The sequence below is a fragment of the Oryctolagus cuniculus genome, chromosome 11 (assembly GCF_964237555.1).
Source record: "Oryctolagus cuniculus chromosome 11, mOryCun1.1, whole genome shotgun sequence".
NCBI lineage: Eukaryota > Metazoa > Chordata > Mammalia > Lagomorpha > Leporidae > Oryctolagus > Oryctolagus cuniculus.
The window spans coordinates 50,015,690-50,043,371 of NC_091442.1; the positions used below are offsets into that span (position 1 = coordinate 50,015,690).

Sequence of the window (27,682 nt, forward strand, 5' to 3'; positions counted from 1 at the left end):
TTTTGGAGTGCCTGAGTTTGACTCTTTGTTTCACTTAAGCTTCCTGCTATTGCTCACGCCACCCCCCACCCCCCCAAGCAACAGGTGACAGCTCAAGTACTTGAGTTCCTGCCATCCACATGGAAGCCCTGGATTGAGTTCTAGGCTCCTGACTTTGGTCTGGTCCAGCCCTGGCTATTGCCGGTATATAGGAAGTAAAACAGTGGATGGAAGATACAATTTACTTAAATTTTAAAAGTAAATAATTTTTCAGAAAACATCTTTTATTTATGAAGTTCCCAGCCTCTGGCATTTGCTTAATTTTTTTTTTAAGATTTATTTATTTGAAAGGTGGAGTTACAGAGAGGCAGAGGCAGAGGCAGAGAGAGAGGGAGAGAGATCTTCCATCTGCTGGTTCATTCCCCAAATGGCAGCAACAGCCAGTGCTGAGCTGATCTGAAGTCAGAGCCTGGGGCTTCTTCTGGGTTTCCCATGTGGGTGTAGGGGCCCCAGGACTTGGGCCATCTTCCACTGCCAGGCCATAGCAGAGAGCTGGATCAGAAGTGGAGCAGCTGGATCTCAAAACAGCACCTATTTGGGATGCTAGCATTGTAGAAGGTGGCTTTACCTGCCCTCCCACAGTGCTGGCCTGTGGTATTCGGTTATAACAATAGAAAACAGATGAAGACAGGGACTGTCCATTGAAACTGGCCTGGATGGAACACCATGTAGACTTGAAAATGTAAATAATGGGGTTTCCTCTGAAAGTTGGGATTCACAGGATTCACAATGATTTATTGAAATTGCTAACCAAAGATTTCCTGGGGGTAATTTCTCCAGAAATAGGATGAAAATGCCTTGCTTTCTTCTTCTCATTTTAGTCTTCTCCTTGTTATGCATGGGTGAGTGAGGGAGAACAAAATACAGAGGCTGGTTTTCTTAGTCACTAGTCTGGCCATGGGCAGTCTTGAGGCACAGCTTCAGTGTGCTCTCCTCCAAGAAGTATCCATTCCATAATCCTACTCTGCCATCTCCAGCATTACCAGTCTACATATATCACCCTCCGATTCCGATGACAGGTTTTTGAGAGCACGAATCTTAGAGATCTGTGACAAATACAGAATAAGTTTCCAGATAGGTTTTGAAGTCAGAGGTGAAAATTAGAAGATACTAAGTGGTTCACAAAGAGGCCAGAACACATCTAGGTTAATAGCAGTCCCCCAACAGTGTTACCCAAGGATTAAGACACGCTGATAATCATCTCTCAAGCTTACGTGCCCACAGAGTTTTAGTATGTGTGCATAATCTCTGTACCCTGGGGGCTGCCGCTGTAGCCTAGTAGGCTAAGCCTCTGCCTGCGGGTGCCAGCATCCTACATGGGTGTCCTGGCTGTTCCTCTTCTGGTCCTGCTCTCTGCTATGGCTTGTGAAAGCAGTGGAGGAAGGCCCAAGTGCTTAGGCCCCTTCCCCCATAATGAAGACCTGGAAGAAAGTCCTGGCTCCTGGCTTCAAATCAACCCAGTTCCGGCCATTGCAACCATCTGGGGAGTGAACCGGTAGATGGAAAACTTATCTCGCTGTCTCTCCTTCTCTCTGTCTATAACTTTTTTGTTTTTAAAGATTTATTTATTTTACTTGAAAATCATAGTTATACAATGAGAGAAGGAGAGGTAGAGAGGGAGGAAGGGAGGAAGGGAGGAAGGAAGAGAGAGAGGTCTTCTATCCTCTGGTTCACTCCCCAGTTGGCCACAATGGCCGGAGCTGCACTGATCCAAAGCAGGAGCCAGGAGCTTCTTCCTGTTCTCCCACGCGGATGCAGGGGCCCAAGCACTTGGGCCATCTTCTACTGCTTTCCAAGGCCATAGCAGAGAGCTGGATTGGAAGTGGAGCAGTTGGGTCTCGAACTGGCACCCATATAGGATGCTGGCACTGCAGGCAGTGGCTTTACCTGCTATGCCACAGTGCCGTCCCCCACCCCCTTTTTTTAAGATTTATTTATTTATTTGAGAGACAGAGAGAGAGAGAGAGAGAGAGAGAGAGAGAAAGCTAGGGCACTGCAGGCAGTGGCTTTACCTGCTATGCCACAGTGCCACCCCCTCCCCCCTTTTTTTAAGATTTATTTATTTATTTGAGAGAGAGAGAGAGAGAGAGAGAGAGAGAAAGCTAGTTTCCATCTACTGGTTCATTCCCTAACTGGCCACAATATCCAGGGCTAGGCCAGGCCAAAGCCAGGATCCAGGAGCTTCTTCCAGGTCTCCCATGTGGGTGAAGGGGTCCAAGCACTTGGGCCATCTTCTGCTTCTCTCCCAGGCCATTAGCAGAGAGCTGGATCTGAAGTGGAGCAGCTGGGAAACAAACTGGTGCCCATATAGGATGCCAGTGCTGCAGGTGGAGGCTTAATCTCCTACCACCACAGTGCTGGACCCCTGTCTGTAATTCTACATCTCAAATAAATAAATAAAATCTTAAAAAAAACTCTCTACCCTGCCTTCCCTATACTTCAACTATCTAATTAAATTGCAAGCAATGATAGAAGTATCTTTAGTGAAGATTATTTTAAAGGCCTGGAGTTGTATTACTATAACCACTGTTCATTTTATTCTTTAGATTGATCCTTGGGTTGATGCCTTCACTTTTTTTTTTTTTTTGGCAGGCAGAGTGGACAGTGAGAGAGAGAGAGACAGAGAGAAAGGTCTTCCTTTGCCGTTGGTTCACCCTCCAATGGCCGCCGTGGCTGGTGCGCTGCGGCCAGCGCACCGCGCTGATCCGATGGCAGGAGCCAGATACTTCTTCTGGTCTCCCATGGGGTGCAGGGCCCAAGCACTTGGGCCATCCTCCACTGCACTCCCTGGCCACAGCAGAGAGCTGGCCTGGAAGAGGGGCAACGGGGACAGAATCCAGCGCCCCGACTGGGACTAGAACCCGGTGTGTGGCGCCGCAAGGCAGAGGATTAGCCTAGTGAGCTGCAGCACCGGCCTGCCTTCACTTTTTTTTTTTTTTAAAAGATGTATGACTGATTGCTATGTTCTTTATCAAACATAACTGTCCTTACAAATAGGCAGATCACATCAAGAGGGTACTTCAAAACATTCTCTAAGTGTGTGTGTCTCTGCCACTCCACATTTTAACTATATAAATACATATTAACCAATATGGAAGTTTAAATTAAGGGGCCAGTGCTGTGGCATAGCAGATAAAGCTGCTGCCTGCAGTGCCAGCATTCCATATGGGTGCTGGTTCGAGTCCCAGCTGCTCCACTTCTGATCCAGCTCTCTACTGTGATCTGGGAAACCAGTAGAAGATGGCCCAAGTCCTGGGGCCCCTGTGTGCACATGGGAGACGCAGAAGAAGCTTCTATCTCCTGGCTTTGGATCAGCCCAGCTCCAGCTGTTGAGGCCATCTGGGGAGTGAACCAGTAGATGGAAGACTCTCTCTCTGCCTCTGCCTCTCTGTAACTCTGCTTTTCAAATAAATAAATAAATCTTCAAAAAATTGAATTAATAGATATGCTTGTTTTGGTGCAAAAATATTGAAATACATACATAGTTTTTTCATAATATACATTTTCATGAACTTTTTGAAGACCTTTCATGCATGTGCATTTAAAACATTTTTAAATCAAAATAAAATTTTTGAAATATTTATTTAAGAGGCAGGCAAAGTTACAGAAATAATTAACAAGGAGAGTTTCCACTCACTGGTGCCTGTGATGGCTGGAGCTGAACTGGGCTGGAATTGCAATCTGGGAACTCAATCCAGGTCTCCCAAGTGTGCAGCAGGAACTCAGCCACTTGAGCTATCACCTACTGCCTCCTGGGGTGCCCATTAGCAGGAAGCTCCAATTGTTAAATGGAGTTGAGAATTTAACCCTGATGTGGGATGTGGGCATCTTAACTGCTAGACCAAACACCTGCCCAGTAAACTTATTTTTAATCCATTTCCCATGGACTTTTTGAAGTACCTGCATATTTGGATTACAAGTGACAGAAGGTTCTTGATATTATATGATACTTTGCATTACTTATTTCTAATAAAATTATATAATTAATTTTATTATTTTCTTTGAAGGGAGAGATAGAGATAGAGAAATAGATGGGGGGAGGGAGGGAGGGGGGAAGGGAAAGAGAGGGGGGGGAGAGAGAGAGAGAGAGAATATGAGAATGAATCTCCTATCTGCTGGTTCACTACCCCAATGCCTATAACAGCCAGGAGTCAGGAACTTCATTTAGGTCTTCCACATAAGGGAGTCAAGTACTTGAGCCTTCAACTGCTGCCTCTCAGGGTACCCGTTTGCAGGAAGCTGGAATAGAGAGTGGAGCAGGAACTTGTACCTAGGCACTCCAGTATGGAATGCAGATGTCCTAAGAAGTGGCTTACCTGCTTTGTCAAATGCCTGCCCCATAACCAGTCAATTTTAAGTTGACAAATGACAGTGTTTTTAGCTGTTACGTAAACATGATGTTTTGAAATATGTTTAAATTTTGTTATGGTGAAGTCAAGCTAGTAGACATGTATAACTTAAGTACTTATATTTTTTGGATAACATTTAAGTATATTCTTACTGATTTTCAAGAATACAGTATGTTGTAAACTGTAGCCACTAGGCTGTATAATGATCTCTTGAGACTTTTCCTTGTATTTAATGGAAATTTTGTATCCTTTGACCAAAATCTCAGCAGCTGCTTCCCCTCCCCATGTGCACACCATTCTACTCTACTTCTGTGAGTTCAACTTCTTTTTAAAAATATTTATTTATTTATTTGAAAGGCAGATTTACAGAGAGAGAGAGAGACAGAGAGAGACAGAGAGACAGAGACATATTTAACCCACTGGTTTACTCCCCAAATGGTCACAATGGCCAGAGCTGGGCCAGTTCGAAGCCAGGATCCAGGGGTTTCTTCTGGGTCTCCCACATGGGTACAGGAGCCCAAGCACTTGGGCTGTCTTCTGCTGCTTTCCCAGGCACATTGGCAGGGAGCTGCACTGGAAGTGGACCACTAGGGATCGAGCCAGAGCCCATATGGGATGCCGGCGTTGCAGGTGTCAGCTTTGACCGCTAGACCAAAATGCTAGCCCCTGCCATATTTTTTTTTTTAACTTTTATTTAATGAATATAAATTTCCAAAGTACGATTTATGGATTACAATGGCTTCCCCCACATACCGCCCCTCCCACCCACTACCCTCCCTTCTCCCACTCCCTCTCCCCCTCCATTCACATCAAGATTCATTTTCGATTATCTTAATATACAGAAGATCAGCTTAGTATACATTAAGTAAAGATTTCAACAGTTTGCTCCCACACAGAAACATAAAGTGAAAAATAATAGATGATTTTTTTTAAATGATGATGAAATCAGATCAGACCTATTGTCATGTTTAATCCCAGTGAGAATCAAGTTGGGAGTTGATAATTTCTTTTCTTTTTTTTTTTTTTTTGCAGAGGATCAGTTTAGTATACATTAAGTAAAGATTTCAACAGTTTGCACCCCCATCGAAACACAAAGTGAAATATATTGTTTGAGTACTCGTTATAGCATTAAATCTCAATACACAGCACATTAAGGACAGAGATCCTACATGAGGAGCAAGTGCACAGTGACTCCTGCTGTTGACTTTACCAATTGACACTCCTGTCTATGGCATCAGTAGTCTCCCTATGCTCCAGTCATGAGTTTCCAAGGCTATGGAAGCCCTCTGAGTTCTCCGATTCTTATCTTGTTTAGACAAGGTCATAGTCAAAGTGGAGGTTCTCTCCTCCCTTCAGAGAAAGGTACCTCCTTCTTTGAAGACCTGTTCTTTCCACTGGGATCTCACTCGCAGAGATCTTTTCCTGCCATATTTTCTTTAAGCATTGATCCATCAAAGGATGCCTAGGTTGTTTCCGTTTCTTGGCTGTTGTGATACTGCTGCTACATCAGAGTGCAGATACCTCCTTGGCATAATGTTCTAATTTGCTTGGATGTTGTCTTAGGCCATTTTGTATTGCTGTAACAAAATCCCCCCAGACTGCACTGTCTAAAGAAAAGGGAGTTATTTTGGCTCAAGTGGTGGAAGGTGGAAAGTCTGAGATCCCTTGTCCCCTCTGGTGAGGACCACATGCTGCATCAGTTCATGGTGGAGAAGCAGAAAGAAGAAACAGCTGCAGAAGAAGAGGAGTACATGTGTAAGGGAGGCGGGAACAACAGGACCAGCCCTGTCTTTTGGAAAGGAATCCTGCCAGGGTGAGAACTGGCTCCCAGGAGAGCACTGATCTACTACTCATGAGGCCTCCAGCGCCGGAATCTGAACACCTTGCATTGGGCTCCACCTATTACTAATACTGCCTCATGGAGAGATTCAGCCTCTGCCTGGTTTTGGTTAGGACAAACCATACTCACACCACAGCAGACAGACTTCAGTAGGAGGGTTCCTGGGTCGTACGGTAGATCTACTTTAAATTTTTTGAGGACCGTCCATACTGCTTTCCATAATCATTAAATTAATGTGCATATCTTTTTTTCTTTCTCTTGCCTCATTGCTCTTACTGGGACATTTAGTGCTGGATTGAATACAAGTGTTAGAAGGGTTCATCCTTTTCTTGTTCCTGATCTTAGAGTAAAAGCTTTCAGCTTTTCACTGAATGTTATGTTAGGTGTGGGATCGTTATATAACCTGCATTGTTTTGAGGGATTTTCCTTGTCTAGTTTGTTGAGATTTTCTTATGAAAGCGTACTGGCTTTTGTAAAATTGTAAAATACTTTCTATGGGTCCTTTGAGGAGAGCATATGGTTTTTGACCTTAAGTCTGGTAGTGTTGTATACCACATTTATTTTCCACATGCCAATTTTCATTCTGTTAATGTGGTGGATGAATTGTATTTATTGACTTTTCATATGTTGAGTCATAGGTATGCTGTTGAATTTTGCTGGATGATATTTTTTAAGGATTTTTTAATCTATGCTCAGTATGAATATTGACCTGTAATCTTTTCTTTGGCATCCTTGTCTAGTTTTAGAATCAGAGTAGGGGAAGGCGCCATGGCTCATTTGGTTAACCCTCCGCCTGCAGCTCTGGCATCAAATATGGGTGCTGGGTTCTAGTCCTGGTTACTCCTCTTCCAGTCCAGCTCTCTGCCATGGCCCGGGAGGGTAGTGGAGAATAGCACAAGTGCTTGGGCCCTGCACTCCCACAGGAGACCAGGAAGAAACTCCTGGCTCCTGGCTTCAGTTCGGCACAGCGCCGGCAGTAACAGCTGTTTGGGGAGTGAACCAATGGAAGGAAGAAATTTAGCTCTTTCTCTGTCTATAACTACCTGTCAAATTAAAAAAAAAAGAATCAGAGTGATGTTGACCATGTAAACTGAGTTTTGGAGTGCTGTTCCTTCCTCAAATTTTTGGAAGAATTTGGGAAAAATCTGTATCAGTTTTCAAATGGTTGACAGAATTCTACAATGAAATCATCACATCTTGCACTTTTCTTTGACAGTGGAATTTATTAGTGATTCAGTCCCCTTACTTGTGGTTCAGTGGTGTGTGCATTCTTATTCGTCTGAAGACATTTTAAAATCACCATTTCTTTTGTCTTTGACTCACTGATTGTTCAGGGTCAGTTACCTTTATTTCCCTGTTGTGCGTTTTCCAGTATTCCTTCTGTTATTGATTGTGGCCTAGAACTTGTGTACGCAGGGTTGGGCCCTGGAGCACTGGTGCGTAGTGACTGACTCAGCACTAAAATCTTCCGTGCTGGCCCTGGGTCCTGGGTCTGTAAGACCAGACGTGGACATAGGTTACTGGCAACTGTGGTCACAGGTGCTGGGGCAGGCATGGAGCTTGAGCTTGTGCTAACCAGTGTAAGGTCTGTGGTCACAGGTGTGGCCGGCTGCCTGGGCCACGAGGGGTGATCTGCAATCTGGGGAAATGGGGAGAGGCCCGGATCCTGGATCCACAGGGGTCATTTTGGAGGCTGGGCCCATGAGAGTGGGTTTAAACCTTGGGGCTTTGAGGAACTGTGTAGAAGCAGAATGCATATGGGGTGGAGTGTCCTGGAGCCTGAGTGCAGCAGGTTGGAGGAAGGGTTCTACTAGGAGGTCTTCTATCTAGGTTCTCTTGAAGCAGGCACACACCCTTGGTCTCTTGAGCATGGGACCTTGGGTCAGCCTGGAGGTTGGGGTTACAGGGCAGGCCGGGAGGCTGCTCCTGTGGGTGCTGGGCTGATGTCCGGTGTGTGGGTGCTGTTCTGATGTCTGGTTTGTGGGAGCTGGGCTGATGTCTGGTCTGTGGGGCAGGGCTGATGTCTGCTCTGTGGGTGCTGGGCTGATATCTGATCTGTTAATGCTGTGCTGATGTCTGGTTTGTGGGAGCTGGGATGATGTCTGGACCATTGGGTCTGGGCTGATGTCTGCTGTGTGGTCCTAGGCTGATGTCTGGTGTGTGAGTGCTGGGCTGACGTCTGTCTGTGGGTGCTGGGCTGATGCTGAGGTATGTTTGAAGCCTGGACTGTGAGATCTGGTCTGGTGCTTTTTCCCCTCTCTTCATCTATTCTTATTTTTTTGCACTAAATAGGTATTTTATGATTTTAATTTTCATGTTGCCTCTTTCAGTATAAGTAGTGTTTGTTAATGATTGTCTTGCATATTAGCACTAATAACTTTCTAACAATCTAGTTTGGATTAATAACACATAATATTACGTAAAATATATAAAATATATAATAACAAACAAAAACATGGTTCCTGTACAACTCATATTCCTTCTCCTACTTGGTGCTGTCATTTTGATTGACATTGCATCTTTATAAATTATAAGCCCGTTTAGCACATCTTTATGATTGTCGTTTGTTCTTTATAATTGATATGGTAGTCTGGTTTTCCCAGGAAGCAGAGGCAGTGGGACGCGGGGACCTCTGAGATATGTGCTGGGGAACTAGAGGAGACTCTGACTAGGAGGCACTGACTGTAGACTCAAGTCTGAAGGACTCCAGGAAGAATCCCCCCTTCCGACCGACACTGCAGTCCGCAGCCTCCTAAGGGCTGACCTGACTGTGTAGGGCTCCCGTGGATTCCGAGGGGCCGTCCCCGATGAAGGCAGGAGAGGGACACACAGCAAGGACTGGGGGACACTGGCTCAGTGAGTGAATGAGTGAAGCAAGCCGTGCTCCTTTCCTGGTGGGTGGAGGTCTGGGGTCCCTGTACAGGCCCTGCCCAGAGGCACAGAGCACGTCTGCCTGTCCTGCTGAGCCCCCTGACCTGGGACAGACTGTGGCTCTCGACCTGCTTCACTGCTCCTCAGTGATGCTGACGGCCTGGTGGCCAGGCTGCAGGAGCAGCCACATGCGAGGTGCTTCCCAGACCCTGTGCCCTGCCAGCAGGCAGCCCCTAAGGGGCCCCACTTCAGGGAGAGGATCCCATCAGCCCCATCTCAGGGAGGTCTTCTGACAACCCACCAGGCAGGTCTGCATCTTTCTTGTTCCCTGGATGGGAACTGAGGCCCAGAGCTTATCTGCGGTCATAGCTACAAAGCGATTAGTAAGACAAGGACCCTCGTCTCTGACTTCCAGCCTGGGCTCTGTCCTACTTGACTTCCCCCAGAGAGGCCTCTCCAGAGTCAGGGGTCCCAGCGTGCTCTGACCTTCAGAGAACTGGGGTCAGAGCCTGCCCCTCATGCTGAGTGAAGTGTGGCAGCCGGGGAAGGGCCAGTGCAGGCCTGGCTGTCCTGGTAGCAAGACCAGCTCCTGTGTGTGCAGGACGAGGTTTCTCTCTGGGACCAAAGATTCTCAGCACCGCAGGGTGCAGAGCTCCCTCGTGGTGTGTCTGGGTGCAGCCTCTTTGTCAGGCCTGCGTGCCAGAATCTGGCAGGCTCTGGGTTAAAAATCCAACTCTGCCACTCTGTGGGACATGGGAGCAGGTTCTGGGAGCCTCAGTTTCCTCCTGAGCACAGCGGGTGGTCAGCCATCATTTGGACACCAGTTTCTCAGACTCCAAACCCCAGTGTTAACGGCTTGGTAGCAGACGGTGCAGGGGGAAGAGGCTGGAGGCTTCGTCCAGTGGATGATCCAGAGGTAGACTTTGTGAGGTCCAGGGTCACCATGGCAGAGGCATTAGGAGCTCATACCCAGGAGAAGGCTCCTCGTAAAAATTGCAGGGGTACAGGATCCCTGTGACCTGGGTGCAAATGTGGTCCTGCCTCTACTCCTGTGTGCCGACCCCTGCCTCGTCAGGCCCCAGCCCATGGGGTGGTCCCACCAAGGACTGCAAACTGCAGGACCAGGAAGTACAGAGCTTTCCTCCCACATCTGAAGGCTGCTCTTGGTATTTACAGAGAGCAGTGTGAAACGGCTCCCATGAGACGACCACCCCCGCCATCCCATCCCCGAGTGCCCAGGAGGAGGCAGTGGGAGACCACAGGGAGGACAGAAGGCCCTGCAGGGACTCAGACACCCCCAGCTGTTGACACTGACCTCACACCTGCAGCCTGCAGCTGCCTTCACCATGAGCCACTGTCTACTCTGTCCCCTCACCGTGCAGGCCGACTCACTCCACCTGCTCTGGTCCTTGGGTGACCCAATGTGCACCCCAGTCGGGGGTTCACTAGCCTGAGCTACCATTGCTCCAACCTGACCCCTTAGTTCTTTGGCAGGAAATGATCCCTGGTTCTGTCTGTGTGTCTGCAGACATGAACCATCCTGAGTGCTCCACAGCATGGGCCAGATGTCAGGGTGATCTTTTGGGTGGGCTCCCTGCCCCCTACAATGGCCAAATGGAGCTGCCCTGTGTCCCCAAGACAGGTGCACCCTCCCAGACCTCGGGCACAGGTGGCAGAGCCTGGGGACCTGGCGGGGGGTGGGTGGGAAGAGATCCCTGGTTTTTCCCAGAGATAGTCCTGTGTGGGTGGGGACGCCATGGTGTGGCCCAGGAACTCCCACAAAGCACGCACCTGCCCAATTCCCACTGTCTCCACTGTTTGCTCCATAGGCCACTGCGAAGCCTTGTGAAAAGTTCAGATTCCATGAAGAACCTCTCCACAGCTTTCACCATCTTCAGAAAGACAAAAACCCCTGGCCGTTGACCTCCCTGAGCCTTCAGGCTCTGAACTGTGAGTTTGCATGCAATTTGCTAAGTGCAGCAGGGAGAGGGGAACCACCCCTGAGTTGCTAGACCCATGGTGGGCAGGGGCTCCTCTCAGAGCTGTTTGCACATCTGTAAAGTGTAGGTGTCCACGGCCACTCTCAGGCGAGGGGGGGCCCAATGCTCGGCCAGGTGTCAGGCACAGAGCAGCAGTCCATGCAGGGAGTCGTCCCCCCAGTCAGGGACACTGCACAGACTCCCATTTGCAGCCACAGTGCGTCTCGGCCTGGATCCTGTGCGGTCTGTCAGTGGGGGTGGTTCCTGGCCTGGCCTGGTGTCTCTCCTGTGCTGTGGACACCACTGCCTGCACCATCCAGGCCAAACACTCCTGGGCTCCTCCTGTCACAGCCCCATCCGTGGGCACGGGGATATGGGCTGTCAGAGCTCAGATCACAGTGACAGATGGTGACGTGGTTCCCCAGACGACGAGGCTTACCCCGGCTGGGAGAAAGGCCGCCCTGTCCATGCGGAACCTGTGTGAGTCCTCACCCAGGAGCCAGGAGCTGAGGAGCTGGGAGCTCGTGGAGTGCGCAGGGAGCCTCAGTGAATCTCGTTCTACCTGGCTGCATGGGGCCCTGTGGGGAGGGCTGTGAGCCCATGTCACAGATGAGAACACTGAGGCTCCAGTGAGGACACCAGCCACTCTGCCTACCCTCAGAACCCGTGTCCCTAGCCATGAGGGAGCACTGACCCAGCCCATGGTCGCGCCCATGGTTCCCCTGGATTTCTCACTCTCTGGGCAGTCAGTGAACCCTGGACACACAGGGGCTTCCTCCTCCCTGCCCCAGGACAGCGGCGGGTGCCCCCCAGGTCCCCGTGTGCTCGGCGTGGGGCTCCCTTGTGCAGCAGGGAGAAGGTGGCTGCACAGCACAGGTGGGGACTCAATGCACTGGCATCCACACAGGAGCATGAAGAGAGCTATATTGGACTACATACAGAGGGGGACTTAAATAAACTGTCTGAGAGAGCAGGAGAGGGAGCTATAAGTAAACTGATGGTGAGGGGAACAATGGCTCTGACTGGAGGTGGCCCTGGGAGGACCCAGGAGCTGAGCTGTGCAGAGCCGGGTTTGCTGCCACCACAGTTGTTTCACTCGTGGCTGGGGCCAGAGCGGGGCCCCGACGAGTGGATGGGCAAACAGCTTAGAAGGGTGCGCACCCAGCTGGGTGAACGACGGTGGGGACGGTCCTGATTGGAGATTGTGCGCTGCCCACGCCGGCGGCCCCAGGGCCAGCGCCGCTTCGTGAACCAGGGCTGGGGATGCTCTGGCTCTGGTTTGGCTTCTGGAGATGCAGGGGGCTCCAGGGCCTCCACAGCTGGCACAGTTGCCAGGGACAGACAGGCTTCAGGTGGCTCTGGCTGGGGAGCAGATGCCGGGGTTGCCACCAAATCTGACCCCAGAAGTGCAGCAGCCGCTGGGAGAGGCGCCTCCAGGTCTCCTCCTGGTGCTGGAGCTACAGGAGGAGAACATGTCATGAACACCACTGCCCCTTCCTGCTGTCCTTGCCAAGAGGGAGATGTCCCTGGCTTCCAGAAGAGCCCCAGCCCTGTGCCCACAGCAGAGCCCTGGGCGGAACGTGCTGCAGCCCTGGGACTCTGAGCCTGGTCTTCACTCCAGCCAAAATCAGCCTTGGAGCCTCCTCCCAGTGTGGGGCAGCCCCGAGACCCTCTCAGGCTCCCACGCACACACCCCAGTCGTCCTCACCCTCGGGCTCCGCTTCAGCCTCAGCCTCCTGGGGCTCTGGATCCTCCAGCTGCATCAGGAGCAGCTGGGCTCGGCATGCCAGGTCTGAGCTGGGCATCTGGAGCTGGACGTAGGCCAGCAGCTGATTCAGGCTGGCCAGGTCCTGAGGCTGACAGAAGTGCTCCGGGTAGCGGTCCCGCCAGGTACCGAGGAAGGAGCAGAGGGCACTAGGGGTAGCAGGAGGTCAGCAGAGTCAGACACCTTCTGCCCACAGCCTCCCTCACCCCTGTGACTCTGGGTTCTGGGCTGAGGATACACGGCCTTGTTTGCAGGTGGGCATTGAGTGGTGGCGCATGTGTGAGCCGGCTGCTGCCTGCCTCCAGGCAGGCCCCTGAAATGGGAAGGGGTGGGCCAGCCTGGCTTGAGTTGTGCTGTGGATGAATTCTCACCGTTCCCCAGATGCCCAGGAACCCAGACAATTCTGTTCCCTGCTGTAGGCAACGTCATGGACCTCAGCCCTATAGCATTAATCACAGAAATGTAGGAGATGGGATCACGGTCAGTCCCCTAGTGGCAGGCACCCCCGTGTCCCTGCTGGGGAGAATGGAACCTCCCTCCTGACCCAAAGCCCACTCACTCCTTAGTGCGGTCGTCCTCTTCGCAGTGAGGCTGAAAGGATGCATACCTAGAGGAGGACAGGAGGTGTCACCTGTGGTGTCCTGGGTGCCACCTGCCAGGAGGTCTGGGGGAGGGGCTGACTTCCTGACTACAGGGGAAGCAAAGCAGGGTAGAGACAGTGGTCTGTGTTGTGCACTGAATTTTATTAAGCTCCTGGACATGTGGCTGCACACAGTGGGCACTTCATAGTGTTTGCAGTGTGAGCTTGTGAAGTCAGCCTGCTTGTCCCCAGGGTCTACGTGGGCCTGGGCCCCTTTATCACCCTCTGGTGTCTCAGTTTGGGTCACTACCAGGACAGAGAACCACACATAGGATCTGGAAGGTTCTTTGTGAATAGGAAGGCTGCTTTGCCTGAGGCCATGGGTGGTGAGGCCTGAGGGCGCAGAGCCTCATTGGTGGGTGAACATAATGCTAAATGAGACCCCTGTCCTTGGCAGCCCACTCCTCAGGGAAGCACTTTCTGGAGCTCATCCCATTGGTCCCGAAATCACCAAGGGGCTTTTCCTCTGAGCACCAAAACTCTGTGTGAATAATTTATACCACAGGCAGGGTCTGGGACATCACCAAGACCCAGTCGAGAGGTACTGAGTCATCCCATTCTTGTAGGTTCCGGCCCTCACCTTTGGAACAGCAGGTGCAGCACCTGTTGGGTGGTGGTGAACCTTTGATAGATGTTCAGGAATGTGGGGACGAAGAAGGGGTCCCCTCTCTGCTGGGCAGGCACCAGCTGATTCACCAGCTTCTCCACCATGCCTGTGTCCAGGGTCCCGACCCTGCTGGCAGCCGACAAGGAGGGCACCGTTCCCACGTCTTGTTCCTGGTGGGGTCCTGCCCTTGGTTCAGCTGCTGGACCCTCAGGGGCCTCCAGCGCCTCTGCAGCTGAAAGATGGACTGCCCGGGGCAGCGGTGGTTCAGCCGACTCTGGTTGGGGTGCTGCTGCTGTGGTTGGCGCTATATCTAAGCACAGAAATGCAGGAGCAAATGCAGAGGGGAAAATATCAACACCACAGCCTTTCCTGCTCCTTGTGGTCAACCAGGAGTTTCCCTGCCTTCCAGGGAAGCCCCAGCCCTGCCCACAACAGGACCCTGCCCAGATGTGGTGAGCCCTGAGGGCTCTGAGCCTGGTCTTTGCTCCCAGACAACGCCAGGCTTGGAGCCTCGTCCCAGTGTAGCTCTGCCCCAGTGCCCTCCCAATCACCCACGTACCCAAGCCCTCCTCACCTTTGGGCTCAGCCTCAGCCTCCTTGGGCTCGGGGTCCTCCAGCTGGGTCAGGAGCCGTTGGGCACGGAGTGCCAGGTCCGAGAAGGGCATATGGAGCTGGACGTAGGCCAGCAGCTGATGCAGACAGGTCAGGTCCTGAGGCTGACAGAAGTGCTCGGGATAACGGTCCAGCCAGGTTCCCAGGAGGGAGCACAGGGCACTGGGGACAGGCAGGCGGGCAGCAGAGTCAGACGTCTCCTGTCCACACCCACCCTCGCCCCTGTGACTCTGAGATCTGGGCAGAGGATGCTCAGCCCTTGTGCAGGTGGACAGAGAGGGGTCATGTGTAGCCCGATGCTCCCACCTCCTCTCGGGTTCTTGAGATGGGAAGGATTGGGCCAGCCCTTCTGAGAAGGGTTGTGGTAGGGACAGATTCCCACTGCTCTCAGGATGCCTAGGAACCTCGTGTGTCTCTCAGGTTCTTCAGGTAACACCCCTGACCTCAGACTTCAAGTGGAAAACACAGGAAGGGTGCAATCCTGGGTCAAGGTCAGTCCCCCAGTTGCACCCCATGTCCCTGCTGTGGATATTAGAAACCTCCCTCCTGACCCAAAGCCCACTCACTCCTTAGTGCGGTCGTCCTCTTCGCAGTGAGGCTGAAAGGATGCATACCTAGAGGAGGACAGGAGGTGTCACCTGTGGTGTCCTGGGTGCCACCTGCCAGGAGGACTGGGGGAGGGGCTGACACCCTGACTACAGGGGAAGCAAAGCAGGGCAGATAGGGTGGTCTGTGCTGTGGGCTGTCTCTTGCTAAGTTCCTGGGTATGTGCCTGCACACAGTGGGTGCTTTCTTATGTTTGCTCTGTGGGTGAATTGAGCTCCTTCTACGGTGTCTAGAGGTCTGAGTCCCCTCTACCAGCCCCTAGGGGTCCTATTCAGGCCATGATCAGGACAGGGACCCCCAGAGGGATCTGGACGGTTCTTTGTGAACAGCAAAGCAGCTTTGCCTACGGCTATGAGAGATGAAGCCTTAGGTCCAAGGCTGTTTCATGAGCCATGGGAGGAAATCTCTAAATCAGACCTGCTGGGCAGCCTATTATCACCCTCAGAGACACTCCCCTGATCACCAAGATGGTGCAAGAACACACTGAGGCCCTGAAGGGGAGCAGGGTGTCACCAAGTTCCAGCCAAGGGTGGCGCGTCCCCCCTGCGCCTGCAGGTGCAAGCCCTCACCTTTGGAACAGCAGATGCAGCACCTGCTGGGTGGTGGTGAACTTGTGATAGATGAGCAGGAATGCAGGGACGATGAAGCGGTCCCCTCTCTGCTGGGCAGGCACCAGCTGACTCACCAGCTTCTCCACCTTGCCTGCCTCCTGGGTCCCCACGCTGCTGGCAGGTGACGGGGATGGCACAGGTTCCACTGTTGCTGGTTCCTCAGGTTCCAGGATTGGTCCTGGCCCCATCTTAGCTGCTGCCATCTCGGCTGGGGCCGGCTCCACTGGAGCTGAATCAGCTGCTCTTGGCGAGGGCTCCCCCTCCAGCCTGCCTGCCACCATGGTCCCCACTCTGCTGGTGTCCTCCAGGGGTGTGGCAATGTCACTGTCATTCTGGGGTGAGACAAGGAGGGTGGTTGTAATCCTGGCCCTGATGTTCTGCCCCCACCCTCCTGCGGTTGTCATGGGACCACCAGGTCCCCATCCCACCCCCCGTCCCTTCCCATGGGCCACTACCTCCCCAAACTACCCCCTCCACACCACCCAAGATGGATGCAGGGCCACCCAGGAGGATCAGAGGGGAGGTCTGCCCAGGGGTCCTGGCCTGGCTGTCTGAGATCACCTTGGTTTCCCTCTGAGAGAATTGCCAGAGCTGCTGTGGGCGAGGGCTGACCCAATGTCTGTAGCTCTGGAGAATATCCGCAGCCTGGGGCTCAAGTGGTGGAAGGTGGAAAGTCTGAGATCCCTTGTCCCCTCTGGTGAGGACCACATGCTGCATCAGTTCATGGTGGAGAAGCAGAAAGAAGAAACAGCTGCAGAAGAAGAGGAGTACATGTGTAAGGGAGGCGGGAACAACAGGACCAGCCCTGTCTTTTGGAAAGGAATCCTGCCAGGGTGAGAACTGGCTCCCAGGAGAGCACTGATCTACTACTCATGAGGCCTCCAGCGCCGGAATCTGAACACCTTGCATTGGGCTCCACCTATTACTAATACTGCCTCATGGAGAGATTCAGCCTCTGCCTGGTTTTGGTTAGGACAAACCATACTCACACCACAGCAGACAGACTTCAGTAGGAGGGTTCCTGGGTCGTACGGTAGATCTACTTTAAATTTTTTGAGGACCGTCCATACTGCTTTCCATAATCATTATACGAATTTGCATTCCCACCAACAGGGAGGGAGTGTTCCCTTCTCTCTACATCCTCACCAGTACTTGTTCCTTTTTGTCTTGGTTTGCAAACTGGCCGTTCTAACATGAGTGTGGCACTATTTCATTGTGTGTGTATGTGTGTTTTCAAGATTTATTTATTTATTTGAATGAGTTACACAGATGGAGAGGGAGAGGGAGAGGGGAAAGAGGGAGCGGGAGAGGGAGAGGGAGGGGGAAAGAGGGAAAGAGGGAAAGAAGGAAAGAAGGAAAGAGGGAAAGAGAGAGGTCTTCCATCCACTGATTCACTCCCCAGTTAGTTGCAATGGCTGGAGCTGCGCTGATCCCAAGGCAGGAGCCAGGAGCTTCTTCTGGGTCTCCCACAGGGGTGCAGGGGTCCTAGGACCTGGGCCATCTTGTACTGCTCTTTAGGCCATAGCAGAGAACTGCATGGGAAGTGGAGCAGCCGGGACTCAAAGTGGCACCCATAAGGGATGCCGGCACTTCAGGTGACAGCTTTACCCTCTACACCAGAGACACAGGCCCCTCACTGTGGTTTTAATTTGCATTATGATGAGAAGTGATGTTGGGCATTTGTTCACATATCTCTTGACCATATGCATGTCTTTTTTGTTTGTTTGTTTGTTTGTTTGGAGAAATGTCTATTCAGGTCCTTTGTCTAGTTTTTAACCAGGTTAATTGGTTTTTGCTATTGAATTGGTTTCAGGTCCTTATATATTGTGGATATTTACTCTTATTTGAGAGATGATTTACACATATTTTTCCCAATCCATTTATTGTTTGTTCCATGTGTTGACTGTTTTCTTAGCTATTTTATATTATTTTTAGCTTGAGGTAAATCCCACTTTTCTTTTCATATTTTTCTTCCTGTGCTTTTGGGGCCATATTAAAAACTCATTGCCCTGATCAATGAATGTCATGAACCCTTCTTCTAGTAGTTTTATATTTCCAGGTGTGTTAAATTGAATTTTTTAAATGGTTCATTCTCTTGATGTAGTTTTACTGATCCAACGACAGGAGGCAGGAACTTCTTTCCAGTCTGCCATTTGGGTAAATGTGCCCCAGGACTTGGGCCACCTTTACTGCTTTTCCAGGCTACAGCAGAGAGCTGGATCAGACGTGGAGCAGCCGGGACTTGAACCGGCGCCCATATTGGATGCTGGCACTGCAGGCAGCAGCTTCATCTGCTACTCCACCATTCTGTCCCAGGTCATTAATTTTTTTTATAAGAAGATTTACTTATTTATTTGAAAGTCAGAGTTGCACAGAGCGTGAAGGAGAGGCAGAGAGAGAAAGAGATCTTCCATGCACTGGTTCACTCCCTAGATGGTCGCAATGGCCGGAACTGTGGTGATCCACGCCAGAAACTAGGAGCTTCTTCTAGGTCTCCCACGTGAGTGAAGGGGCCCAAGGACTTGTGCCATCTTCCACTGCTTTCCCAGGCCACAGCAGAGAGCTGGATAAGAAGTAGTGCAGCTGGGACTCAAAGCAGTACCCATATGGGATGCTGGCACTGCAGGTGTCAGTTTTACCTGCTACACCTCAGTGCTGGCCCTGGCTATTGATTTTTTTTTGACAGGCAGAGTGGACAGTGAGAGATACAGAGAGAAAGGTCTTCCTTTTCCTTTTGTTCACCCCCCAGTGGCTGCTGTGGCCAGCACACCACACTGATCTGAAGCCAGGAGCCAGGTGCTTCTCCTGGTCTCACAAGCAGGTTGCAGGCCCAAGCACTTGGGCCATCCTCCACTGCACTCCCAGGCCACAGCAGAGACCTGGACTGGAAGAGGAGTAACCGGGACAGAATCCGGCGCCCCGACTGGGACTAGAACCTGGGGTCCCATAATTTTTGATATGCTGTGTTGACATCTTCATTTGTTTCCAGAATTTTTTTGATTTCTCTTTTGATTTTTTTCCATTACTTACTGTTTATTCAGGAGCATGTTGTTCAGTCTCAATGTGTTTGCATATGATCTCGAGATTCCTGATTTCCAGCTTTATTCCGTTGTGGTCAGAGAAGATGCATGGTATGATTTTGATTATTTTGAATTTTCTGGGGACTTTCTTTATAGCCTAGCATGTGGTTTATCTTAGAGAAAGTTCCATGCATTGATGAGAAGAATGTGTAGGTTGCAACTGTGGGGTGAAAAGTTCTGTAGATACCTGTTAGGTCCATTTGGTATATAGTTTTGATTAGCCCTGATGTTTGTTTTTTTCTTTCTGTTTGAATTATCCATTGATGAAAGTGGGGTGTTGAATTCTCCCATTATTATTTTATTGGAATTTTTGTCTCTCTTTAGGTCTGTTAACATTTCTTTTAAATAGCCAAATGCCCTGTAATTGTGTGCATATACATTTATTATAGTCATCTCTTCCTGTTGAATTGATCCCTTAACCATTCTATAGTGCCGTTCCCAGTCTCCTTTAACAGTTTTTGTGTTAAAGTATATTTTGTCTGATTTTAGGATAGCTATGCCAGCTCTTTTGTGCTTTCTGTTCACATGGAATATCTTTTTCCATCTTTTCACTTTCAGTCTGTATGTATCTTTATTGTAGGCAGAAAATAAATGGGTTTAGATTTTTTTTTTAATCCTTTCAGCCAGTCTGTATCTTTTAACTGGAGAGTTGAGGCCCTTCACATTGAAGGTGAGTATTGATATGTCGTGATTCGACCCTGTCATTTTGCCATAAATATTCCTATTGTTTATTTTGGATTTCCTTAGTACTTTTACTGAAGTATTTTCTGCCTTTGTCTACTTTCATAGTGATGACCATGTTTCTGTGTCTCTGTCTGTAGCACGTCCTTAGGTGTGTAAGGCTGGACAAGTGGTGACAAATTCAATTTCTGTTTGTTATGGAAGGTCTTTATTTCACCTTCCTTTGTGAATGAGAGCTTTGCAGGGTAGTGTTCAAGGTTGACAGTTTTTTTCTCTTTTGTTAAAGATTTATTTTATTTATTTGAAAGACAGAGTTACAGAGAGAGAGGTCTTTCATCCACTGGTTCACTCCCCATATGGCTGCAATGGCTGGAGCTGAGCCGATCTGAAGCCATGAGCCAGGAGCTTCTTCCGGGTCTCTCTCATGGGTACAGGGGCCTAAGGAGTTGGGCCATCTTCTACTGCTATCCCAGGTCATAGCAGAGAGCAGGATCAGAAGAGGAGTGGCCAGGAATAGAACTGGCACCCATATGGGATGCTGGCACTTCAGGCCAGGTCTTTAAATTGCTGTACCACAGCCCCAACCCCAGTTTTTTCCCTTAGACTTGGAATATATCTCGCCATTCTCTCCTAGCCTATAGAGTTTCTGATGGGAAGTCAGCTGTGATTCTAATTGGGAATCATTTGAAAGTAATATGGCTTTTTTCTTGTGCACATTTTAGAATCATTTTTTTATGTTTTATTGTGGAGAGTTTGACTACAGTGTGTCATGGTGAAGATCTTTCCTGTTCATGTCTATTAGGAGTTCTATGTGTTTCCTGTACTTGAATGTCTCTTTCTCCAAATTGGGTAAGTTTGCTGTGATTATTTCACTAAATAGGCCTTCTAATCCATTCCCTCTTTCCACACCTTCAGGAACTCCTAAGACCCCTGTGTTGGATCATTTGATAGCATTCCAGAAATCTCTAAATAGTATTTTTAATTTTTCTAATTTCTTCTTTTTTTTGGACTGACTGAAAAATTTCTAAAGATTTGTATTTTAGCTCAGATATTCATTCTCTGCCTCACTGATTCTGTTTTTAAGGCTTTCCAACTTTTGATTTGATCTATTGAGTTCTTCATTTCTAATAATTCAGCTTGAATTCTCTTTAAAATCTCAATTTTATGGGAAAAGATTTTCATTCATGTCATGTATGTTTTTTTAACTCATGAATTTGCTTCTGGTAACTCCAGAGTGATCATAATATTAATTTTTTGAACTTAGTTTCGGGAATTTCACCAATGTCTTCATCTTTGCATTCTAATGTTGAAGTGTTGTGTTTCTTGAAGGTTTCATGTTGTTTTCCTTAATCTTGTTGCTTGAGTTTCTGTATTTATTTTGGGCATTTGAGAAGATGCTTGTATACTTTTTCCTCTGTTGGTTTGTATCTTTGAACTATGCCTGTGTTGTTTTGTGGAATGTGTGCTCTTACAGTCAATACCCAGAGGTGTGTTCTGGGTGTGGCCAGGGAGCTCTGGTCAGTGCTCCAGGGTGGGGTAAGTATGGAGGGTGACACCCAAGTAAGTTGTGGTAGATCTCTTGCTAATAGAAGAGGGGGTATGGTCATCTCTTTGGCTTCACCATACCTCACCTTCTCTCTTTCAGGGTAATTAGTGCCTGGATGTTAGCCCTCAGTGGGTGTAGTATTCATCCATATTTAGCATGGACTGCACCAAGGATCTGTACAGTCCTCAGTGTAAGCCCAGATCCTGTTGAAGTGAACAACCCTAGGCAATCAGGGAGCTCTGTGAATGTGAGTCACTTAACATTGATTGCCCAGAGACCCAGCCACACCCTGCACTCTCTCACTCCATCAAAGTGTTTCCCTAGTCTCAGCACCCAGGCTAGCACAGTCAAGAAGTGCAAGAGGATCCACTCTGCCCCACTAGTCTGTCCCATCTACAGAGACTGAGGTGTTCTCAGAGCTGCTGCCCATGTGTGTTCTGCTCCTGTGGACTGAGCCTGATCCTCCCCGCCAGCCTCAAAGTCAGTGGGGAATATGGATTTTTCCCTCTGGTAAAATCCCTGGATCGCAGGTGTGCACAGTACCCACCATCCACAGCCCCACTTTGTCGCTCCTAGCTTTCATATCTGAGTCACGGCACCATTATGTCGCTCCCCCTCTTCGCGGAGGAACGACACTAAACCCTGCGCTGTTCTTTTGTCTGCTCGGCCCTCCCCGGGTTTTCTGCTGGTCCTTCCCGGGTTGGCTGCCGATCCTTCCACCTCCGTGGAAGGGCGGCTCCCCCTGCCACTTTCCCCACTTCTGTGGGGGAGCGGCACACCACCGGCCGGCTCTCTCGGGGGCTGCTCAGATGTTATCTGGATGTTTCCCTTAGATGTTCCTGGTGCATGTTGTCTCTCTCCTCCTTTATAGTCCTCTTCCACCAATCCCAACTCTGCTACCCACACGCCGAGTACGCTGCTCTCCTCCAATCAGGAGCAGGATCAGCTCCTGCAGGTTATTGGTCGAACTGGAGGCAGCTGTGTAGAAGTTGTTTACTCCTCTCCCAGCGCCATATTGTGGGAGAGCAGATGCATAGAATAAGTCTTAATTCCAGTAACTTAGTCTAGTCCGAGTTGCTCCCCACACACTTGTTCACAGTTGTGATGGGTGCCTGCAAGTGTTCCTGCATCAGGATGGCTCCCCCTCCCCACATGTTGCCTGATGTGTGCAGTAGAGCTGTGGCTGTTGCCCAGCTGACAAGGTGGAGACCATCCCCACCTACCTCACTCCAGCTGATGTGGTTGCCCTGCCGACAGGATGGAGATTGTCCTCACTAGTTACTGGGTGTGCACCCAAGAGCTGGAGCGGCTGCTACTTGTTTATGTCCAAGTAGCACCAGCACACCCACAGCTGGCCACAGGGTGCTGATGTGCAGGTAGGAGATGGGGAGAGAGAGAGAGAGAGGTGCTGCTTTTATTTCGCCTTCTGAGTGAGCAGTTGCCCTGTTTCCCTCAGGGTTCTGGGCTGGACTCAAGGACAGTGTAGTCCACTAGGCTCTTCCTCCAGCTGTATCAACTCGGCATGGGCTCGTGTGTTCTGACTGCACCTTGCTCTCCAGAGCAGGTGCTCTGGGCTGCAGGGTCCTTTGTTTTGCCTGTGCTTGTTGCTATGCATCTGCACCTTCCAGGTCCAGGCCATTTCCTCTGCTTCCACAGGTCCTCCCACAGCAGCTTTCCCTCAACTTTCCCCCAAACATGTACTTTATTTTTTATCTTTTTTTAAACTTTTATTTAATGAATATAAATTTCCAAAGTACGATTTATGGATTACAATGGCTTCCCCCACATAACGTCCCTCCCACCCGCAACCCTCCCCTTTCCCACTCCCTCTCCCCTTCCATTCACATCAAGATTCATTTTCGATTCTCTTAATATACAGAAGATCAGTTTAGCATATATTAAGTAAAGATTTCAACAGTTTGCTCCCACACAGAAACATAAAGTGAAAAATAATAGATGATTTTTAAAATGATGATGAAATCAGATCAGACCTATTGTCATGTTTAATCCCAGTGAGAGTCAAGTTGGGAATTGATAATTTCTTTTTTTTTTTTTTACAGAAGATCAGTTTAGTATACATTAAGTAAAGATTTCAACAGTTTGCACCCCCATAGAAACACAAAGTGAAATATACTGTTTGAGCACTCGTTATAGCATTAAATCTCAATGTACAGCACATTAAGGACAGAGATCCTACATGAGGAGTAAGTGCACAATGACTCCTGTTGTTGACTTTGCAAATTGACACTCCTGTCTATGGCATCAGTAATCTCCCTATGCTCCAGTCATGAGTTTCCAAGGCTATGGAAGCCCTCTGAGTTCTCCGACTCTTACCTTGTTTTGACAAGGTCATAGTCAAAGTGGAGGTTCTCTCCTCCCTTCAGAGAAAGGTACCTCCTTCTTTGAAGACCTGTTCTTTCCACTGGGATCTCACTCACAGAGATCTTTCATTTAGGTCTTTTTTTTTTTTTTTGCCAGAGTGTCTTGGCTTTCCATGCCTGAAATACTCTCATGGGCTTTTTAGCCAGATTGGAATGCCTTTAGGGCTGATTCTGAGGCCAGAGTGCTATTTAGGACATCTGCCATTCTATGAATCTGCTAAGTATCTCACTTCCCATGTTGGATCACTCTCCCCTTTATTTATTCTATCGGTTAGTATTAGCAGGTACTAGACTTGTTTATGTGCTCCCTTTGACTCTTAGTCCTTTCATTATGATCAATTGTGAACTGAAATTGATCTCTTGGACTAGTGAGATGGCATTGGTACATGCCACCTTGATGGGATTGAATTGGAGTCCCCTGGTATGTTTTTAACTCTACCATTTGGGGCAAGTCAGCTTGAGCATGTCCCAAATTGTACATCTCTTCTCTCTCTTATTCCCACTCTTATGTTTAACAGGGATCACATTTCAGTTAAATTTCAACACTTAAGAATAGCTGTGTATTAATTACAGAATTAAACTAGTCATATTAAGTAGTACAGACAAAAAAAACTACTAAGAGGGATAATGTATTAAGTTGTTCATTAACAGTCAGGGCTATGCTGATCAAGTCACCGTTTCTCATAGTGTCCATTTCACTTCAGGAGGTTTCCTTTTTGGTGTTCAGTCAGTTGTCACCAATCAGGGAGAACATATGGTATTTGTCCCTTTGGGACTGGCTTACTTCACTCAGCATGATGTGTTCCAGATTCCTCCATTTTGTTGCAAATGACTGGATTTCATTGTTTCTTACTGCGGTATAGTATTCTAAAGAGTACATATCCCATAATTTCTTTTTTTTTTGAAGGTCAAGCTAAACACACTTTATTGATACTCTAGGCGACTAGGAGGAGAGATTACTCAAGCCTACTCCTGCAGGCACTAGGCATTATGGACCAGGAGCTTCTCCCCACAGGCACTAAGCACTATGGACCAGGGAGAGAGGCTGAGCAACCTCTGGTTTACAGTGTCTGAGGGTCCCCTTATATACAGTTTCTAGAGGCTAGCCCCGCCCACTTTCAGACCCCCCCAGTCGACAGTTTGTGGTTAGGCCATCTAGTTAGGCCCTCCGTTTTCAAATCTTACCAGCTAGGGTGGTTACCACTCTACTTTTCTTTCAAGCTGTGCGCTACTGCGCAGTTACTTTCCTTCTTTTTTTTTTTATCTTTTATTTAATGAATATAAATTTCCAAAGTACGACTCATGGGTTACAATCGCTTCCCCCCCCATACCGTCCCTCCCACCCACAACCCTCCCCTTTCCCACTCCCTCTCCCCTTCCATTCACATCAAGATTCATTTTCGATTATCTTAATATACAGAAGATCAGCTTAGTATACCTTAAGTAAGGATTTCAACAGTTTGCTCCCACACAGAAACATAAAGTGAAAAATAATAGATGATTTTTTTTTAAATGATGATGAAATCAGATCAGACCTATTGTCATGTTTAATCCCAGTGAGAGTCAAGTTGGGAATTGATAATTTTTTTTTTTTTTTACAGAAGATCAGTTTAGTGTACATTAAGTAAAGATTTCAATCGTTTGCACCCCCATAGAAACACAAAGTGAAATATACTGTTTGAGTACCAGTTATAGCATTAAGCCTCAGTGTACAGCACATTAAGGACAGAGATCCTACATGAGGAGTAAGTGCACAGTGACTCCTGTTGTTGACTTTACCAATTGACACTCCTGTTTATGGCATCAGTAATCTCCCTATGCTCCAGTCATGAGTTTCCAAGGCTATGGAAGCCCCTTGAGTTCTCCGACTCTTATCTTGTTTAGACAAGGTCATAGTCAAAGTGGAGGTTCTCTCCTCCCTTCAGAGAAAGGCACCTCCCTCTTTGAAGACCTGTTCTTTCCACTGGGATCTCACTCACAGAGATCTTTTTGCCAGAGTGTCTTGGCTTTCCATGCCTGAAATACTCTCATGGGCTTTTCAGCCAGATCCGAGTGCCTTTAGGGCTGATTCTGAGGCCAGAGTGCTATTTAGGACATCTGCCATTCTATGAATCTGCTGAGTATCTCACTTCCCATGTTGGATCACTCTCCCCTTTATTTATTCTATCGGTTAGTGTTAGCAGATACTAGACTTGTTTATGTGCTCCCTTTGACTCTTAGTCCTTTCAATATGATCAATTGTGAACTGAAATTGATCACTTGGAATAGTGAGATGGCATTGGCACATGCCACCTTGATGGGATTGAATTGGAATCCCCTGGTATGTTTCCAACTCTACCATTTGGGGCAAGTCAGCCCGAGCATGCCCCAAATTATACATCTCTTCCCTCTCTTATTCCCACTCTTATGTTTAACAGGGATCACATTTCAGTTAATTTTCAACACTTAAGAATAACTGTGATAATTACAGAATTAAACCAGTCATATTAAGTAGAACAGACAAAAAAATACTAAGAGGGATAATGTATTAAGTTGTTCATTAACAGTCAGGGCTATGCTGATCAAGTCACCATTTCTCATAGTGTCCATTTCACTTCAGGAGGTTTCCTTTTTGGTGTTCAGTCAGTTGTCACCGATCAGGGAGAACATATGGTATTTGTCCCTTTGGGACTGGCTTACTTCACTCAGCATGATGTGTTCCAGATTCCTCCATTTTGTTGCAAATGACTGGATTTCATTGTTTCTTACTGCGGTATAGTATTCTAAAGAGTACATATCCCATAATTTCTTTATCCAGTCTACCATTGATGGGCATTTAGGTTGGTTCCAGGTCTTGGCTATTGTGAATTGAGCTGCAATAAACATTAGGGTGCAGACCGCTTTTTTGTTTGTCAATTTAAACTCCTTTGGGTAAATTCCAAGGAGTGGGATGGCTGGGTCGAACGGTAGGGTTATCTTCAGGTTTCTGAGGAATCTCCAGACTGACTTCCATAGTGGCTTGACCAGTTTGCATTCCCACCAACAGTGGGTTAGTGTCCCTTTTTCCCCACATCCTCGCAAGCATCTGTTGTTGGTAGATTTCTGTATGTGAGCCATTCTAACCGGGGTGAGGTGGAACCTCATTGTGGTTTTGATTTGCATTTCCCTGATTGCTAGCGACCTTGAACATTTTTTTCATGTGCCTGTTGGCCATTTGGATTTCCTCTTTTGAAAAATGTCTATTGAGGTCCTTGGCCCATCTCTTAATTGGGTTGTTGGTTTTGTTTTTGTGGAGTTTCTTGATCTCTTTGTAGATTCTGGTTATTAACCCTTTATCTGTTGCATAGTTTGCAAATATTTTTTCCCATTCTGTCGGTTGTCTCTTCAACTCTCCTGACTGTTTCTTTTGCAGTACAGAAACTTCTCAATTTGATGCAATCCCAATAGTTGATTTTGGCTTTGACTGCCTGTGCCTCCCAGGTCTTTTCCAGAAACTCTTTGCCTGTGCCAATATCTTGAAGGGTTTCTCCAATGTTCTCTAGTAACTTGATGGTGTCAGGTCGTAGAATTTAGGTCTTTAATCCATGTTGAGTGGATTTTTGTGTAAGGTGGAAGGTAGGGGTCTTGCTTCATGCTTCTGCACGTGGAAATCCAGTTTTCCCAGCACCATTTATTGAATAGCCTGTCCTTGCTCCAGGAATTGGTTTTAGATCCTTGATCAAAGATAAGTTGGCTGTAGATGTTTGGGTTGATTTCTGGTGTTTCAATTCTGTTCCATTGGTCTATCCATCTGTTTCTGTACCAGTACCATGCTGTTTTGATTACAACTTCCCTGTAGTATGTCTTGAAATCTGGTATTGTGATGCCTCCGGCTTTGTTTTTGTTGTACAAGATTGCTTTAGCTATTCGAGGTCTCTTTTGCCTCCATATGAATTTCGGCATCATTTTTTCTACATCTGCGAAGAATGTCTTTGGTATCTTGATTGGGATTGCATTGAATCTATAAATTGCTTTTGGGAGAATGGACATTTTGATGATGTTGATTCTTCCAATCCATGAGCATGGAAGATTTTTCCATTTTTTGGTATCCTCTTCT

The 27,682-nt window shown here is 48.3% G+C and overlaps 1 protein-coding gene and 1 long non-coding RNA gene across 3 annotated transcripts in view; one reads left to right on the top strand and one right to left on the bottom strand.

Moving 5' to 3' along the window:
• LOC138844342 (uncharacterized) overlaps positions 1-27,682 on the top strand; it is a 78,645-nt gene that overhangs the window by 5,675 nt on the left and 45,288 nt on the right. The window contains exon 2 of the long non-coding RNA XR_011380036.1: positions 10,929-11,049. This is a non-coding gene — a long non-coding RNA (uncharacterized lncRNA). The remainder of the gene's footprint in view (positions 1-10,928; positions 11,050-27,682) is intronic.
• Positions 11,976-16,651, bottom strand: LOC103352535 (uncharacterized). Of its 2 annotated transcripts, XM_051834456.2 has the most exons (9): positions 16,481-16,651; positions 15,878-16,251; positions 15,269-15,316; positions 14,665-14,864; positions 14,064-14,400; positions 13,403-13,450; positions 13,215-13,283; positions 12,787-12,992; positions 11,976-12,535 (listed from the first exon to the last, which is right to left on the bottom strand). In XM_051834456.2, exons 1-9 carry the CDS (start codon positions 16,634-16,636, stop codon positions 12,171-12,173), a joined length of 1,803 nt encoding a protein of 600 aa, XP_051690416.2. In that variant the 5' UTR covers positions 16,637-16,651; the 3' UTR covers positions 11,976-12,170. The 2 variants fall into 2 exon arrangements, with proteins under 2 accessions (XP_051690416.2, XP_008273662.2); XM_008275440.4 differs by lacking the exon at positions 13,215-13,283 and having other exon boundaries at positions 11,978-12,535.